General features: G+C 49.6%; 1 protein-coding gene across 12 annotated transcripts in view; it reads right to left on the reverse strand.

Moving 5' to 3' along the window:
* LOC147702483 (uncharacterized) overlaps positions 1 to 17,328 on the reverse strand; it is a 203,202-nt gene that overhangs the window by 15,908 nt on the left and 169,966 nt on the right. For all 12 annotated transcript variants that reach the window (XM_086931113.1, XM_086931114.1, XM_086931109.1 and 9 more), the window contains 2 exons: positions 13,485 to 13,637; positions 12,359 to 12,416 (listed from right to left, as the gene is read on the reverse strand). In XM_086931113.1, the coding sequence (XP_086787239.1) occupies positions 12,361 to 12,416; positions 13,485 to 13,637 (209 nt within the window). In that variant the 3' untranslated portion in view covers positions 12,359 to 12,360. The remainder of the gene's footprint in view (positions 1 to 12,358; positions 12,417 to 13,484; positions 13,638 to 17,328) is intronic.

Genomic DNA, 17,328 nt, shown 5'->3' on the forward strand with positions numbered 1-17,328 from the left:
GCAGCCTGACATTTGACCTCAGGATTTGAATGCACATCAAATGTGATAAGATAAAAACAAACTTTAAAGACATCGTTGGGGGCGCTAGAGGGCGCACGAGCTAATGGCCGCACTTCAGTGAGGCTCTGGCTGCCTGGCCAGAAACATCCTTCATTTATCCGCTTAACCTGCAGGTGGACGCCTGGAAATCACACCGATGCTAGACCCACCTATGCTGCAGTGCCCGTCCAATTCTGGTGAAGATCCAAGGTCCGGCGCCTGAACTACGACGCTGTGAACATTCCCCGGGGACGTCGCTACGGAGAGCTACTGCGGCAGACTGGACGCTGAGCTACGCGAGGCCGCGGCTTCCCACGAGGTGGCTAGGCCTCGAATCCGCGGAGATCGGCCTGACGGGCGGGCGGCCTGCTAACGGCTCACCGGAAGCAAGCGGAGGTGAGTCTCGCCCCCTCTAGGGACGCTGCAGCGAGGGGAGAGTCTGTGCACTGCACCTGTGCCCTGCTGGCACTGCGGACAGAAAACGGCGTCATTCGCCTGGGCCTGACGAGGGGGTTTGCCGATCACCCGGCCTTGCTGCACGCCTCCCCGCCGACCCCCCCGGGATACATACGTGACGCCGCTGCAACCGGGCATAGCGGCTAGAGGAGCGGCGGCCGGCCGCTGGAGACCATCAGAGGGGTCAGTCTTGCGGATTCTACAGGGGCGTATTGAGCCTCCCCTCGCCCCACTGCCATCCACCTCCCGGGTGCTCCCGCAACTGGGGCCTGCCTGGCTCTACCCCGGCGATCAGTTGCCCGCCTTCCAACGCGGGCGCTCCCGACGGGCCCTAGTCCATGGAAACGGAGTGCGAGAGGAGCGAGAGGATCATTGGGCACTGCTGGTCTGTTTGCCCACCTTGCTGACATAGCCTCGAGCGTGATCACCACGTGGGGGACTACCGGGGTGAGCGATCTACCTTGGAGGAGGGAGAGCGCGTGACTACTCACCACTCACCAGCCCCATTGGGTGCCCACAGGCGGGGCACGATGGGCAAGAAACAGCCCAAACTCGCCTTTGAACCTGCGACCGCCAAAAAACCACCGCGTGGCACGACGTGGGCCAGCGGTGCCCCGGGACCATCGAGCATCGAACCCTCCCCTGCGCCTATGGCTCCAGAACTGCGACTGCTTATAGATGAGATGCGACAGGGCTTCGCCACTATTGTGGATAAGGTTGACCGCTTGTCTTCCAGGATGGATGGAGTTGCGCAAAAGATGGAGGTCCACGAGGAACGGTTGACGGAGGCGGAACGACGCATCTCCACTGCAGAGGACATATCCACTACCCACGAAACACGCCTTACCCGTATGGATAATATCCTCAGAGTGATAGCAGCGAAGAATGAGGAGTTGGAGGCGAGTAGCAGACGCAATAACATCCGCGTCACGGGGGTTCCGGAATCCACCAATACTGGATGGATGGAGGACTATGTTGAACACATACTAATCGCCGCAGTGGGTAAGGAGGCCTTCTCTAATCAGTTTATTGTCGAAAGGGCGCACTGCTCTCTGGGCCCGATCCCCAAGCCGGGGGCGCAACCGCGGCCTATCATCGCCCGGTTGCTTAACTACCGCGATCGGGATGTGGCGCTGCGTGCAGCTCGAACAAGCCGGAACCTGGCCTGTGATGGTGTACAGTTCTCCCTATACCCAGATTTCACGCCCATGGTGCAGGACCAGCGGAGGAAGTTCTTGATGTGAAAAAGAAACTAAGGGACATGCAGGTGGATTATGCACTTTTGTACCCGGCGCGACTTAGGGTGACCCATCAGGGCAAACAACATTTCTTTACGAACCCGCAGCAAGCTGAGGACTACGTTAAGAAACTCTGCACTGCTAGGAGGGACAGGCGTAACGAGGAGGAGGACGAGACAGGAGGTAATCCTGCCGAGCACGATGAGTCATAAATGTGTTCTTGTATTAGCTTGATCGCTGGTTCCCTGTTGAACTTTTGGTGCTTGTTTCGGATTAAGTGCCCTGCTTGAGCTGGGGCTGCCCTGCCCTACCTTTGGAGCCATTGATAGCTGCTTTCTTGCATTGTAGACTTGCTGCTGAGCGATAACTGGCATTGAGCGCTCTGCCCCGCTGCTGGGATAGTGCTGGGATCGCGCAGATTTGTGGCGATGCAGGAGACAATATGGGCAGCAGCTGTTATATGGGCGATTCGTCTGCATTGATCAGTACCTTGTCCGCTTGGGGGAGCGGCGGTGAGACATGGTCCTCGTGACCGATTGCTTGCTGGCTCACTGTTGAACTAATGGTGCTTTGTTCGGAGTTTATGCCCTGCTTGCGATGGAGCAGCCCTGCCCTACCTGTGGAGACGTGGATGGCTGCTCTCTTGCACTGTAGACTTGCTGGTGAGAGATAACTGACATTGAACACTTTCCCCCGCTGCTGGGATGGTTCTTGGATTGCGTAAGCTAATGGCAATGCAGGAGACAGTGTGGGCAGTAGCTAGTTTATGCACGGTCCGCCTGAACTCATTGGTAACTTATCCGATTGTGGGGCGATGGTGAGACACGATGGTTTGATGTATGGGCTTAAGCCTGCAGGGGTTATGTATGCCAGGCACCACCCCTTCTTCTCTGTCTTCCCCGTATGGTATATGCGGGGCGGGAGGGGAGTGTCGGGGTGTATGGGTGTGTACCTCTAATGCCCCCAGGAGGGGATTCCCCACATGGTTTTTCTATGGTTATTGAGTATGGGGTCTGGGGTGGAGGGAGGGGTCATGGTACTGGCAAGTTTGGGTTGCTTCAGTGGGTTGGGGGAGGACTAGTGATACGGGGGTTATGTCGCTGTGCGTGGAGGGAGGGGGGGTGTTTGACTGTTGGGATGGGTGTTGTTGAGAGTGGAAGTGTTCTTGCGGATGACGTTCATGGCATGTATGCTAGGACTGGTGTTGCGGTATGTGTCAGCATGGATGATCGAGTGAAACGACTGTTCTGGACAGCGGGGAGTTCGGTACTTGGTATGCTCCTACTGAGGGCTGGAGCGCTGTACATTTGCTTGTTTCAGGGATGTGGTGATAAACGCGGGTGATCACGCCTTAACTACTGTATCCATATTGTCCTGGAATGTTCAAGGCCTTAATAACCCCCGGAAATGCAGGAATGTAATTGCATATCTAGATAGGCATCATGTGCAGATAGCAATGCTCCAGGAAACCCACCTGAGCCCATGTTGTGTCCCTCAGTTCGCAAGCAGATGGGCGAATGTGAGAGAGTTTTCTTCCTATTCTACCTATTCCAGGGGGACGGTCATTCTGATCAATAAAAGGTTGACGTTCCAGAAGTTGGGAGTTCGGGCGGATAATGAGGGGAGGTATGTGATCCTTTGGGGGAGGCTGGGCACTGATGTGATAATGCTTGTAAATTGTTATGCACCTAATGTCGACACACCTGGTTTTTTCCTGACGTTGTGGGGACATGTACTGGAGGTCGAAGCCACACACCTAGTCTGGGGGGGGGACTTCAATTTATCACTACATCCGGGGGCGGACAGATCGGACGGTAGTGGACAATACAACACGAAAGCTAGGGACACACTTCAGGGCATACTGACGGAGGCAGGATTATTGGATAGCTGGAGGCACTTACACCCGGCAGCTAGGGAAGGTACCCACTTGACTACACACGCGCGCTCATGGGCAAGGATCGACTACTGCTTTATCTCCCGGGGCCTAGCTGGGGGAGTCGTTCAGGTGAAACATCTGCCTCGTACCTACTCGGACCATTGCCCTGTACTGACTGTTATGGAGATGCCTGGCTATGCAAGAATGCGGCCACCGTGGCGGCTCTTCCCTTCGGCCCTGCTTGATCCTGTCTTTAAGCAGGAACTTGGCGAGGAAATTGAAGCCTTCTTCCCTAGGAACAAGGGGTCTGTTGATAAGGTCGAAACAATCTGGGAAGCTTTTAAAGTAACTGTGAGAGGTGTCACAATCTCTAAGAGCTGTGGCATGCTAAGGGAAATTGTGCGCACATTGACTAATCTTGAAGCGGAGCTTAAGGCGCTAGAGGCAGAGATGGTCGGAAATCCCTGCCCTGACCTAGAGATGGCATTCAGGGCCAAACTGTCGTCTTATGAGGAAGAAGCGGCCAGAGAAGTGAAATTCCGTGGCAAATACTGGACAGCTAGGCGCTACTGCGAGGGGGATCGGCCGGGAAAAGTTCTAGCGGCACTCACGAGGCACCAGCGATTCGCCACACATATCTTGGAAATCTCTGATGGAGAGGGCAGGACTTACCAGGATTCTAAAGGGATCCAGGACACCTTCCTGCAGCACTACAAACGGCTATATTCCACACAGCAGGTAGGTGAGGTGGAGTTCGGGAATTTCCTGGATGACATAGCACTCTGCTGGCTAAGTGATGGCGACAGGGCGTTCTTGGGATGCCCTTTCGAGCTGGATGAAATCCGGGAAGCGATCATGTCACTCAGTAATGGCAAAGCTGCAGGGCTGGACGGCCTACCGGCCGAATTCTATAAATGCTACATTGACATCATGGCACCAGTACTGAAAGAGGTCTTCGAAGAGTCGCTAGAGGTGGGGATACTGCCGGGCTCTATGAGGGAGGTGGCGATCACCTCGCTTCTGAAACCAGGGAAGAACCCAGCGGATACCGATGCCTATAGACCCCTGTCGCTGCTAAACTGCGACGCGAAGATTCTAGCGAAAGTGCTCGCGACTAGGCTGTCCCTGCTTATGAATACCCTGGTGCTGCCGGATCAATCTGGATTCGTCCCAGGGAGAGCCACGTCCCATAACCTCTGCACCCTGTTCTCCCTCATACCCACCATATCGCCCGACCTGCCGGTCGCTGCTGTGTTTTTAGACGCCACCAAGGCGTTCAATTCGGTGGAGTGGGGTTATCTTTTGGCCATCTTGAGCAGAATGGGGTTACCCTGGATATTCATCGCCTGGGTGACGCTGCTCTACACTTCTCCGGTCGCCAGGGTTGTCGTCAACGGTGTGCTGTCGGCACAGATGCCGATTACGAGGGGGACTAGGCAGGGCTGCCCCCTGTCACCCCTGCTCTTTGCCCTGTCAATTGAGCCGCTGGCTTGCAGGATCCGGCAATTACATAAGGCCAGCGCCTTTAATTGTAATCAACGGCAGATTGGCATATCCCTCTATGCGGATGATGTCACTTTGTATGTGCAACACCCACAGGACAACCTCAACCCACTACTGAGAGAATTTGTGCTGTTCGGTGGCATTTCCGGAGTGCACATCAATTGGAAGAAGTCGCAATTCTTCCCCCTCACGGCTTCCGTAACCCGTTTCCCGCTAGATTACCCGTTGGAGTGGTGCAGTTCTGACTTAATGTACTTGGGCATTGAAGTGTCGCTCAATAAGGACGACACGATCCGATTGAACTATGGGGTGGCTATTTCACAACTGACCGACAATGTGACCCGCTGGTTAGCCCTCCCGCTGTCGATGGCAGGCAGAGCCTCCCTGATAAAAATGGTTATCCTCCCACGTTTCCTGTACCTCTTTCAAAACATACCATACTACCCGGGTGCCTACTTTTTTAAAAGACTCCGATCTGAGTTGCTTTGCCTATTCTGGGGCGGTAAGCAGCCGCGCCTCAGTTGGAATGTCTTGACGCAGCCATATGACAGGGGCGGATTTGATATACCCGATTTGGAGGTGTATTACCTCAGTGCTCAGGCTCAGCATGCTTACCACTGGGTTAACCCCGCTCCCTTTATGCCTCAGGTTGCTGCTGAGGACTGGATCGTGCACCCACTGCCGCTCAAGGGCATGCTGATGGGTCTGGTTGGTGATGTCGAGACGCCAGCTACCACTGTTACCTGCACCATAGACTCGTGGCGGAGAGTGACTAAACTGCTGGGCGCCCCTATGCTCTATTCACCGGCGATGCCCCTTGCGTACCACCCGAAGCTATCGCTTTTAATGGAACATGGATTTCGATCTATGTGCACTCGCGTACATCTTAATACCTGGGATGATTTGTTTCAGGATGGACTGTTCCGTACCAAGGATCAGATCTTCCTGACCACTCCACCGACGCCAATGGAGGTGTTCTATTATATTCAACTCCGTCAGGGTATGATCCCTAGCTTCCCGGAGAAACCGGGTACAGTATTGCCATTGCACATCTTGCTTGTGTCGGACGGCAGGCACTTGGTGTCGAAGTTGTATGCTGCCATTCGTGAGCGACGCCCTCTGGTTCTGTCTAAGGCGCGAGCTGCCTGGGACTCTGACCTACCTACTGCACTCACCGACGAGCAGTGGAGGTATTGCTGCTCAGTCACGGCCAAAGTCTCCTCCAGCTGTAGACTGAAAATTATCCACTACAAGTTCGTGCAGAGATATTACTACACTCCAGTTAGGAAGCTGCGATTTCACCTCTCGGAGGACGACAGATGTGCGAGATGCCGGGCGGAGGGCGCGGGTTTCCTCCACTTGGCCTGGGAGTGCGGAGCGATACAGGCATACTGGGAGCAGGTACATGCTGCACTCCAAGTAATGATTGCTGGCCCTCTTCCCATGGAACCGGTGGTGATGCTGCTGGGATATACCAGAAATGTACCCAAGTCAGACCGTAGATTTGTTGATATCGCGTTGCTACTTGCAAAAAGGAGGATTGCTTGCAGGTGGGGGAGGGGCAGGGCACCAAAATTTAAAGAATGGCTGGACGATCTCACGTATTGCCAGGACCAGCATGGCGTCTATGCAGAACTGTTACCTGCCCGCTGTAAACCCAGTGACTTTTGGTCCCCCTTACAGGTATACTGGTTGTCTCAAACGACTCATAGCGACTCCTCTGGAGATGACAAGCCGATGCCGGGCCCGTGAGCGTATATAGGTGCTTTACACCACACCCGCCATACTATATTGCACACGATAGAATGGGCCTTGACCCGCCCGGACCGGGGTGGAATGGGGCGATTATTGCTGGGGTGGTGTTGGGGGGTTCGGGATATGTACGGATCATATGGCATAGCTTAGACGACAGGCCTTTCTACTCCTCCTGATACTCTGACACAATAGGCCAATGAGGACAGACGAATGCGCTGGACCCTGCAGATGCAAGTCGTTAAGGATGGCTTCTGTGTTGATGAGCGCTATGCACTGATTTAAGCTGTACTCCATTCCGATTGCCCTCACACTGACTGCCACTGAGGTGCTTGGCGGGGCCACGCTCACTTGATACACATATGACACACTACTGTACAGGGTGACATGGCTGGATGACCGGTCGGGGCTAAGACAAACATGGGTCGGTGAGTTCGGTGATAATTCTCCTCCCTGCCTGCCATGGTGCCTGTATACGAGGGTGAGATGGTGTCCCCGCTCCTTCTACCCCTGACTGGAGGGAGGGAGGGTTCCCTGTGGAGTGGCCTCTCATTCCAGGACGGTAAGAGGTGTGTTTGCATTGTACCAGCCCTTGTAAAGATGATGATTATCCACTTAATGTACCGTGGATACTGCTGTATTGGATTATTGATGCTGTTACTGTCATGACTCTTTGTTGAACGCCACTAATAAAAAAGGTTTAAAAAAAAAAAACTTTAAAGACATTGTTATCGCTCATTCACCTTTTGAACTCCAGCATGATTATTTTTGAGGTGCTACAGAACCCCCCACACACCTACTTCCAGCACCTACGGGCCCCTGACACTTCAGCAAGGCCTATCCTCTTCGAGACTTCACAAATTCCATGTGCGCAGATCGGACGGCCGCCAGCCGTCCGACGCTCACGCCAACCGTGACGTCGGACGGACGGGGGCCGTCCAGCGCATGGAAGAGGCTATAGGGCAACTGCCTTTCTACCTGTCACTGTTCCTTCTCTACTTTGTTTCTGTTTTGCTTCTCCTCATGCTAGGGAGTATCATGCCAAGACGCACAGAATGAAAGGTGAGTTAATGAATTAGGACTTTGATTAACCTTCAAACGCATTGCTAAAATCTTACCCTGCTTACAGGCTACCGCCCGAGCAGTCCTCCACTAAGAAATAAAATGATAACAAACCAATGTTATTATAATGTTATTTTTCTTCTTACCTGCGGCTGCCAGCTGCACGTATTAGGGGGCGGGGGGGCATGCACTCTGTCACGGCAGTGGAGAGAAAGGGTGATCAGCACCACTTAGTGTGCCTGACTGTTTGACCGGTCGTCTTATGCTGGCCAAACCGTCATGCGCACTTAGCATTTCTCCACCCGCTGTGTTGTACAGCAGGGTGGAGAAAAGCCACAGGCTCCCAGTCCCTGTCTGAGCACCGAACCACGGCATTCAGACCAATCCCAGCGCTGCTCTCATGCTGGGAAAAGTATGGGAATAGTATTCCCAGCATGAGAGCAGCATCAGGCATTGTTATCTGGGAGCCTGCGCAGTGCATTCAGCCCAGGACCTGACCAGCATCAGGATTGAGAAAGGAGCAAGTTCTATATATTTTTTTAATTTTGTCTGTACCCAAAACCCCACCCCGCCTCTCGTCTTGGGAACCTGTGTAGACGCCAATGGTTGGCATTAGCATAGCGCCGAGAAAGATCTCCACTCTTTTCCACAGATGAATACATTATACACTAATATAACGGGTCTGGAGAGTCCCAAACCCCTTGTGACCTTTCTGTATATATGAACTTGTTACAACTTTATTACCAAAGAACATTGATTTACCAAAGTCACACAGAGAACCCGAGTGTCAGGTACTCTGAAGACTGGTGCGTATGACTTACGTATTCATGGTTATTTTACGGAAGCAGCTAATTTATATCAGAGGAGGAAGTGGTATGTATGAGGTGGTGAATGAGACACATTGATTCAAAATGATTGTTTCACATAAATAGCATATCAAAAATATGGAGAAACAAAATATAGAAGGCAAGAATATCGTTTTATATGTACATAATATTGCTTTAATAAATATTGTTGTATATAATATTGTTTACTTAAATATAGTTGCATTAAGTATCTTTTAATGTAATTTAATATGTATTAGTTATGATATTAATTTTAGGTATTAATATTACAAATATAATTGTTCCACATTTGTAAGTATTGTTTGTAATTTGTAATGTGTAATTAAAATGCTTTCCCATCTTGTTACATTTTTAATTGAGATTAATTGTGTAAATTGATTTATTATTTGTTATTGTAATTCATTATTTGCCGGTTGTTGGGTTTGTAGGGAATTAGGGTGGAAAGTTATTCAAATGATACTTATTTTGGAAATAATTTTTTATGTCAATTAAATAATCACTTGATATTGATTTTTTTAAATGTATTATCATATTTAAAATAAGGTTACATATATGTTTTATGTACATGATAGTTAATTTTTACCTAGAAGTTATTGGTATTATATTTAATTTCATGTATTCAAAATAAAATGTAATTATTGTCTTTATATTCTTAAATAACATGTATATATCATTACTTAATAAAAATATATCTTTTTAATTACTTCATTATTTTCTAGTTTTATATTTTTACCAAATCACTTAAATTACTATATACATGACAATTTTAACATACTTAACTTTTTTGACAATATTTTCTTCCACTATATTTTGGTAGGTTGCGTACAAAGTATGTAAACTCAATATTTTGGTAGACAATGTTTTTGACAATATATTGTTGTAAATCGATATTGTTGTTGTTATTCTGCCATACAACCATAAGTACTTACATAGTTTTCGAAGCAAGCTTGTGCTATTGCTCATGGTTTTATATGCAGTTTCCTTCAGAGGGTGTGCAACACAAATACTGAAGTTAAGTTCTGGTTTTGTTTTGAAATGCAACATTGATGACTCCTTCGTATTGTTGTGTGTCGATTTAGATACTGTATATAGATTTCCAGATTTATGCCCTTATATAGGTACAATTCACATTGCCCTTATTTAGGCTTTGAAATCCAGCCTTTTTAGGCATTATATACATGCTAACCAAATACAGGCATGGCCACCTACATTTGTTCATCTATGTCACAACGAGTTCTTGTAAAACCAGACTCTTAAGCCTTTAAGACTACCCCTTGCTTGGATATTGATTTCTCCAATAACTCATTTATTATGCATGAACATCTATTCCTTAGGGATTCATTCATGACGTTATTCTGTCCAACTTTTACATCAGTACTGGCATTCCTAAACACCTTCAAGGTATAAATATACCTTCACTTACCATGGCAAACCACGGTTCGGCTGCCTACTTGCACGACGCAGCTTGCCGCGGCAACTTTGGAGGAAGTCGAGTCCCCAACTGACGCACTGATCAGACGCTGTCATCCCCCCGCCGAGAATCCAGCTCCAGTGTTTCTGACTACTCTTGTGAGGTGTTAGAGATCGAGACCCGGAAAGAGATTCCAACGTCACTCATTCTAAAGGTATGGAGCAGACTAGAAGCTAGAGAAACTTTGGGCAACTCTTGGCTAAACTACATTATAGCTAAACAGCACCTACTTCTTCCCTCATACTACACTTAGGTTAGGTACACTGGGGTAGGATTATTTTAGATGAGTTTTTTATCCTGTGTTATTTATGTATGTATTTTTATTAATATATGTCATTGCTACAAACCATGCTGTTGCAGTATTATTTTATCTTACTGCTAACGCTGTACATATTTTACTTCGCATGCTGTCTTACGATTGTAGCAGTTTATATCTCTTGCATGAGAAATAAGGCTGTTCAATAAACCCTTTTCATTGAAATGCCTGTCTCCCTATTTTCTGTGCAAACTCTGTAGGAATGAAGCATGCACGATTGACTGAGTGAAACTGTTATCTATTGTTTCCACAATTCTGAGATTGTTCCGATTCTAACGGGAAACAAAGTTGTCATGTTTATGCGGTTGTCAGAAACGAATCCCTTCTTTCTCATTCGAGAAGTTTCTAGTTACCTCTGAGTTAGCTGGCACACACAAGTAATTATGTTTAATGTACTTGATAGAGACATACTGACCTCAGTCCTATGTCAAAACTATAGTGTATATTATTCCCATGCGCAGAGCCTATCAGGGATATAGGAACTAAACTACAGTATAACCTCACAATTGAATGTGCTATTCTGTTTCATGGTTTTACACCTTTGGCAGATCCTGACTGCTTCATGGTGGAGTCACGGGGAATTATTACCAATGGGTATCCGCCGAGTGAAACTGCTTGCAAGCAGTCTGTCATATACCTGCAAGGGGAGGCCCAATATCTGTGGTTAGGAGTGGATTGTGTACAGCTGAACCGCAGAGCTCGCTGTTCCAAGGGCTCAGGCGCACATTTCACCAACGGAATCGTGTGGATCCACTTGTGTGGTGCAGACGCCCACATTTATTTGCAAACATCAACTTCACATGCATCCAAGAGTGCTCAAGTGGAGCTCGTAAAATTATAAAGTAAATTCAGAAATGCTAGCTCAAGTTTTCCAAGCTGCACCTCTCCTCCCCCTGGCTTCTTTAGTGTGACTAAACCCTCCCTGACAATTACTTTTCATTATTCCCGAAATGAAGGGTTGAGAAAATCTCTGAAGAGCAAGCATCCTTTCTTCACCCAATGACGTCCGTCTCAAAAATCTATACCCAAAAAATATCTTGATGCTGTACAACGTCCCACTGAAGTGAGGGGATGAAGAATAGCAGGGGGTGTGGGATGATAAGAACAGAACTCTCCAAGAACAGCACAGCATAAGAAAAATCCCTACCTCTCCATTGGTTCCTCTGGTAGACGGAGAGACACACCAGTCCTGATTGTCCCTCCTCATGCTTATAAATTACTGTGTCTTGATTGAGACCAAATTAAAAAAACAACTAGAACAACGTGTCTTGCAAAGAGCAACAGATGATTCCAAGGTGGTATACTGATACAGAGTGGCTCTGAAGGGGTCATGTACCATAGAATCCAGGTCTTTGGTTTTTATGCTCTATACATGAGAACTTCATCCAGTGCAAAATTTATAAATGTTGATTCTGGTGCTTGAAATGACATTTATCGCATAACTATTTCAGTGCTACCAGGACCAGCGTGCAAAGGAAAACCTGGATGAGTTCATCAGCTTTGGGAGCGAGGTATGGTTTATACGTACACCAGAATGAACTCAAAACCTTTAGTGACTGGTCATTTGTAATCAATGAAGGTACTTATCTTCACAAGTGCTTTGTGTCTAAGTGTGACACAAGTTACACAATTCCTCGACTCTCCCACCACCATGTCTTGCTGAATATAACTTTGCAGTAGGTCATGGCTAACAAGCGCGCAGAAGTGGGTACAGGTGCTTTTGTATAGCACATTTCCTTAATGGGAGGTCAGACAGACTTTTTAATCCCCTAGGCAGATCAGTGAAATGTAAACACTCACATTTATGTTTGCATAGTCTTCGTAGAATTCTTGATCCGAAGTCTGTCATTTCTTTTTCCTGCAGGGACAAGGAGAATGAAGACAAGAGATGGGAATATAAAGTGAGAAGGGAAAGGATTACAAGGAGGGAGATATAATGTGGGATCAAACAGAGCGATACCACGGCACTCCAATTGTCCTCTGATTAGTAGCACAGTGAGTCGTCCATCATATTCACGGCACCCTAAATCCTCGCTCTGATCCACTGATCACAGCCCTGCTCAATACTCTCACAGCTCTGCATCACCCTGGGTACTCCCTCAGTTTCATAGGACTTTGACTACTCCCCTCAAGGACAGAATCCTGGGCATTCCCTTAGGTTCAGAGCCCCCTAAAAGCCCTAAAGCCTCCTCTCTAATTCGTATCTCAATCCTCCCTCATATCCACATGACACTTAGTTATCCCTCAGATCGACATGACACTTAATTATCCTTCAGATCCAAAGCACACCAAGTTAACCCTCAGATCCACAGCGCACGTAATTATCCCTCAGATCTACAGCACACTTAGTCATCCCTCAGATCCACAGCGCACGTAATTATCCCTCAGACCCACAGCACACTTAGTTATCCCTCAGATCCACAGCACGCCTAGTTATCCCTCAGATCCACAGCACACTTAGTTATCCCTCAGATCCACAGCACACTTAGTTATCCCTCAGATCCACAGCACGCCAAGTTATCCCTCAGATCCACAGCGCACGTAATTATCCTTCAGATCCAAAGCACACCAAGTTAACCCTCAGATCCACAGCGCACGTAATTATCGCTCAGATCTACTGCAAACTCAATACTCTCGCGACCCACAGGTAGACAGGTTACCACCCTCCTTGTCATCAGGGACATTGATATCAGCCAAGGTTTTTTATGTGACAACAATGCATTCTGGATGTTTTGGTCTTAGTTTATCACTGAATTTACTACGAATATGACACCTGACAGCAATTGCATGTAGGTTAAAGGCCCATGGCAGGTGACAGTATCTCAAGACTCAGTGTGATGTGGTCACCATATACCAGGGAGGGTGAGGTTATCCCTATTCCCCCAGTCAGTCATTGCTCATCCCCCATCACCCCCTCCTCACTTACTTCGACAGGCCACAACTATGAGGATGATGCACAGCAGCACTATTCCAGGGGCGCATACACAGAGTAGGATGTAGGTTGTGTGCAGAACTTGTGGATCCACAGGCGTTATGAGCCTTTCGATAAGATGGTTGGGACGTCGAATGGGTCTTGAAGCTTCATATAGGAGACACAGAAGGGTTAGTCAAGGTTCCAGAAATGATGGAAACAACAAAACAATCAATAGTAACTCATCAGGGTAAGGATTACTAAATGATTCAAACTAACATCGTGTTTCCAGTCCCAGACCTTCATTTACTGCAGTGGAATCTGGGATGTGGTCTGGTTCAAGGCAGTCTCTTGGCGTAGAACAACTGAAAACTGTGAGTCAGAAAAGACAGAGGGCCTTATTACGAGTTTGGTGGTCTTCCAATGGGACCACCATTACAGCGGTCCGAGGAAGGCCGCCAAGGCTGTGGTGAGCCTACCTACCGGAGTCTGACTTTATTCAGGGTGGGTGGGTTGTGTGGCGGTGGTCTCAAGGTAGCTGATATGTTAGGCTCATAGGAGAGCCCAAAAAGCAAACCACCACCGTGAGAGTGCCTGCCGCATATTCCTGCATGGTGTGGCATGCACCAAGCCATGCATGCCACACTATGTAGGAACAAGGGTGCAATTCCAGGGGGGCACAATATCTGCCCTCTGCATGCACCCTCAGGGCTAGATTCGGCTGGAACTCTATTAGGGCCCCCTTACCTGCATGTCTGCCACCTTTTTCATGGCGGGTCCTCACCATAAAGAGGGTGGTGGATATGCAGGTTTTAATATGCTTGGCGGTGCTGGCATTGTCACTGCCTGCATATTCATGCCATTTGGAGACTGCCGCCACAGTGGGATCCAGTTCATTAACTACTCGCCTGTCTTCCTCGTCCCAGTTCTTAGAAAGTAAGTAAATACTTATGCTACTGTTAGGAACCACTGATACTGCATAAATTAATTCCAGCAGACCAAATTTCACGCAGCACCAAGTGCAAATTTTCTTGAAGGAAAAAAACAAATTTTTAATTAACAGAATATAACACATGAAAAGCAAAATCTGCTGGAAATCCTCCTCACACCTGCAACTGGTAATGCAGCATGACGTTATGAGCTGCTCACACCCCCCTCCTTCAGCACCTTGAGACCCTCATGGGTGAGAATCGCGCACTAAAACATCGGATTGATTGATTGACAGGGTGTACAAGTAGCTGCATTACAAATGTCTCTCAAGGAAACCCTTTTGACATGTGCTTTCCTGTTGCAAATATTATTGTGGCTGTATCTTTGTAAACCAACAAACCATAGAATCAATTTGCCCTGATTTGTTCCTTGGTTATTGGTTACAACACATTTTTGGTAACAAACACTTTAGGAGAAGCAAGTTAAGCAGCCATCAACCTCTTCCAAGAGTTGGACTGTATGATTGATCTACTTTGATTGCCATCTGAAGTTCATGGCATTGTAAATCTAGTTTTTTAGGTCTCGCCTGAGACAGTGCATGCTGTCTCTTCGAGACATTTAGTAAGTGGCTTTTAAAAGTGCCACCAGAGGCTTTTGCTGGCCTACAGCTTGCGTTCACGAACTTGTGCATGCGCACAGCTGCCATCTGTGTTTTTATAGCTGTGAATCATACTCCTCTGCTCCCACTCCCCCTCCCTTCTCCCCCTCCTCTTTGTCAGTTTCATTTGTGTCTTCTATCACTGTGAATGCTCCTGCTTCCATCAGGCACACACACCATCAGTCGTCAGTGCACGCTTCCACCAGGCACACCCACCACCCGCCGTCAGTGCACGCTTCCACCAGGCACACACACCACCGGCAGTCAGTGCACGCTTCCACCAGGCATACACACCACCAGCCGTCAGTGCACATTTCCACCAGGCACACACCCCACCAGCCATCAGTGCACGCTTCCACTAGGCACACTCACACACACTACCAGCCGTGGGTGCACGGTTCCATCAGGCACACACCACCAGCCATCAGTGAACACTTTCACCAGGCACACACACTACCAGCTGTCACATACTACCAGCTGTCAGTGCATGCTTCCACCAGGCACACACCACCAGCCATCAGTGCATGCTTTCACCAGGCACACACACACCACCAGCCCCCGGTGCACGCTTTCACCGGGCATACACACCACCAGCGGTCAGTGCACGCTTTCACCGGGCACACACACCACCAGCCATCAGTGCACGCTTCCTCCAGGCACACACATCACCAGCCGTCAGTGCACGCTTCCACTGGGCACACACACCACCAGCCGTCAGTGCATACTTCCACTAGGCACACACACCACCAGCAGTCCGTGAACGCATCCACCAGGCACACACACACAACCAGCCGTCAGTGCATGCTTTCACCGGACACACACACCACCAGTCGTCAGTGCAGGCTTTCAGTGGGCACATGCACCACCAGCAGTCAGTGCACACTTCCACCAGGCCCACACACCACCAGCCGTCAGTGCACGCTTCCCCCAGGCACACACACCACCAGCCGTGAGTGCACACTTTTACCAGGCACACACACTACCAGCTATCACACACTACCAGCCGTCAGTGCATGCTTTCACCGGGCACACACACCACCAGTCGTCAGTGCAGGCTTTCAGTGGGCACATGCACCACCAGCAGTCAGTGCACACTTCCACCAGGCCCACACACCACCAGCCGTCAGTGCACGCTTCCCCCAGGCTCACACACCACCAGCCGTGAGTGCACACTTTTACCAGGCACACGCACTACCAGCTATCACACACTACCAGCCGTCGGTGCATGCTTCCACCAGGCATACACACCACCAGCCGTCAGTGCACGTTTCCACCAGGCACACACCCCACCAGCCATCAGTGCACGCTTCCACCAGGCACACTCACACACACCACCAGCCGTCGGTGCACGGTTCCATCAGGCACACACCACCAGCCATCAGTGAACACTTTCACCAGGCACACACACTACCAGCTGTCACATACTACCAGCCGTCAGTGCATGCTTCCACCAGGCACACACCACCAGCCATCAGTGCATGCTTTCACCAGGCACACACACACCACCAGCCCCCGGTGCACGCTTTCACCGGGCATTCACACCACCAGCGGTCAGTGCACGCTTTCACTGGGCACACACACCCCCAGCCGTCAGTGCACGCTTCCTCCAGGCACACACATCACCAGCCGTCAGTGCACGCTTCCACTGGGCACACACACCACCAGCCGTCAGTGCATACTTCCAATGGGCACACACACCACCAGCAGTCCGTGCACACATCCACCAGGCACACACACACCACCAGCCGTCAGTGCATGCTTTCACCGGGCACACACACCACCAGTCGTCAGTGCAGGCTTTCAGTGGGCACATGCACCACCAGCAGTCAGTGCACACTTCCACCAGGCCCACACACCACCAGCCGTCAGTGCACGCTTCCCCCAGGCACACACACCACCAGCCGTGAGTGCACACTTTTACCAGGCACACACACTACCAGCTATCACACACTACCAGCCGTCGGTGCATGCTTCCACCAGGCACACACCACCAGCCGTCAGTGCATGCTTTCACCAGGCACACACACACCACCAGCCGTTGGTGCACGCTTTCACCGGGCACACACACCACCAGCCGGCAGTGCATGTTTTCACCAGGCACACACACCACCAGCTGTCAGTGCACACTTCCACCAGGCACAAACATCACCAGCCGTCAGTGCACACTTCCACCAGGCACACACACCACCAGCCGCTAGTGCACGCTTCCACCAGGCACTCACACCACCAGCAGTCAGTGCACGCATCCACCAGGCACACACACCACCAGCC

Source organism: Lissotriton vulgaris, chromosome 7, assembly GCF_964263255.1.
Source record: "Lissotriton vulgaris chromosome 7, aLisVul1.2, whole genome shotgun sequence".
NCBI lineage: Eukaryota > Metazoa > Chordata > Amphibia > Caudata > Salamandridae > Lissotriton > Lissotriton vulgaris.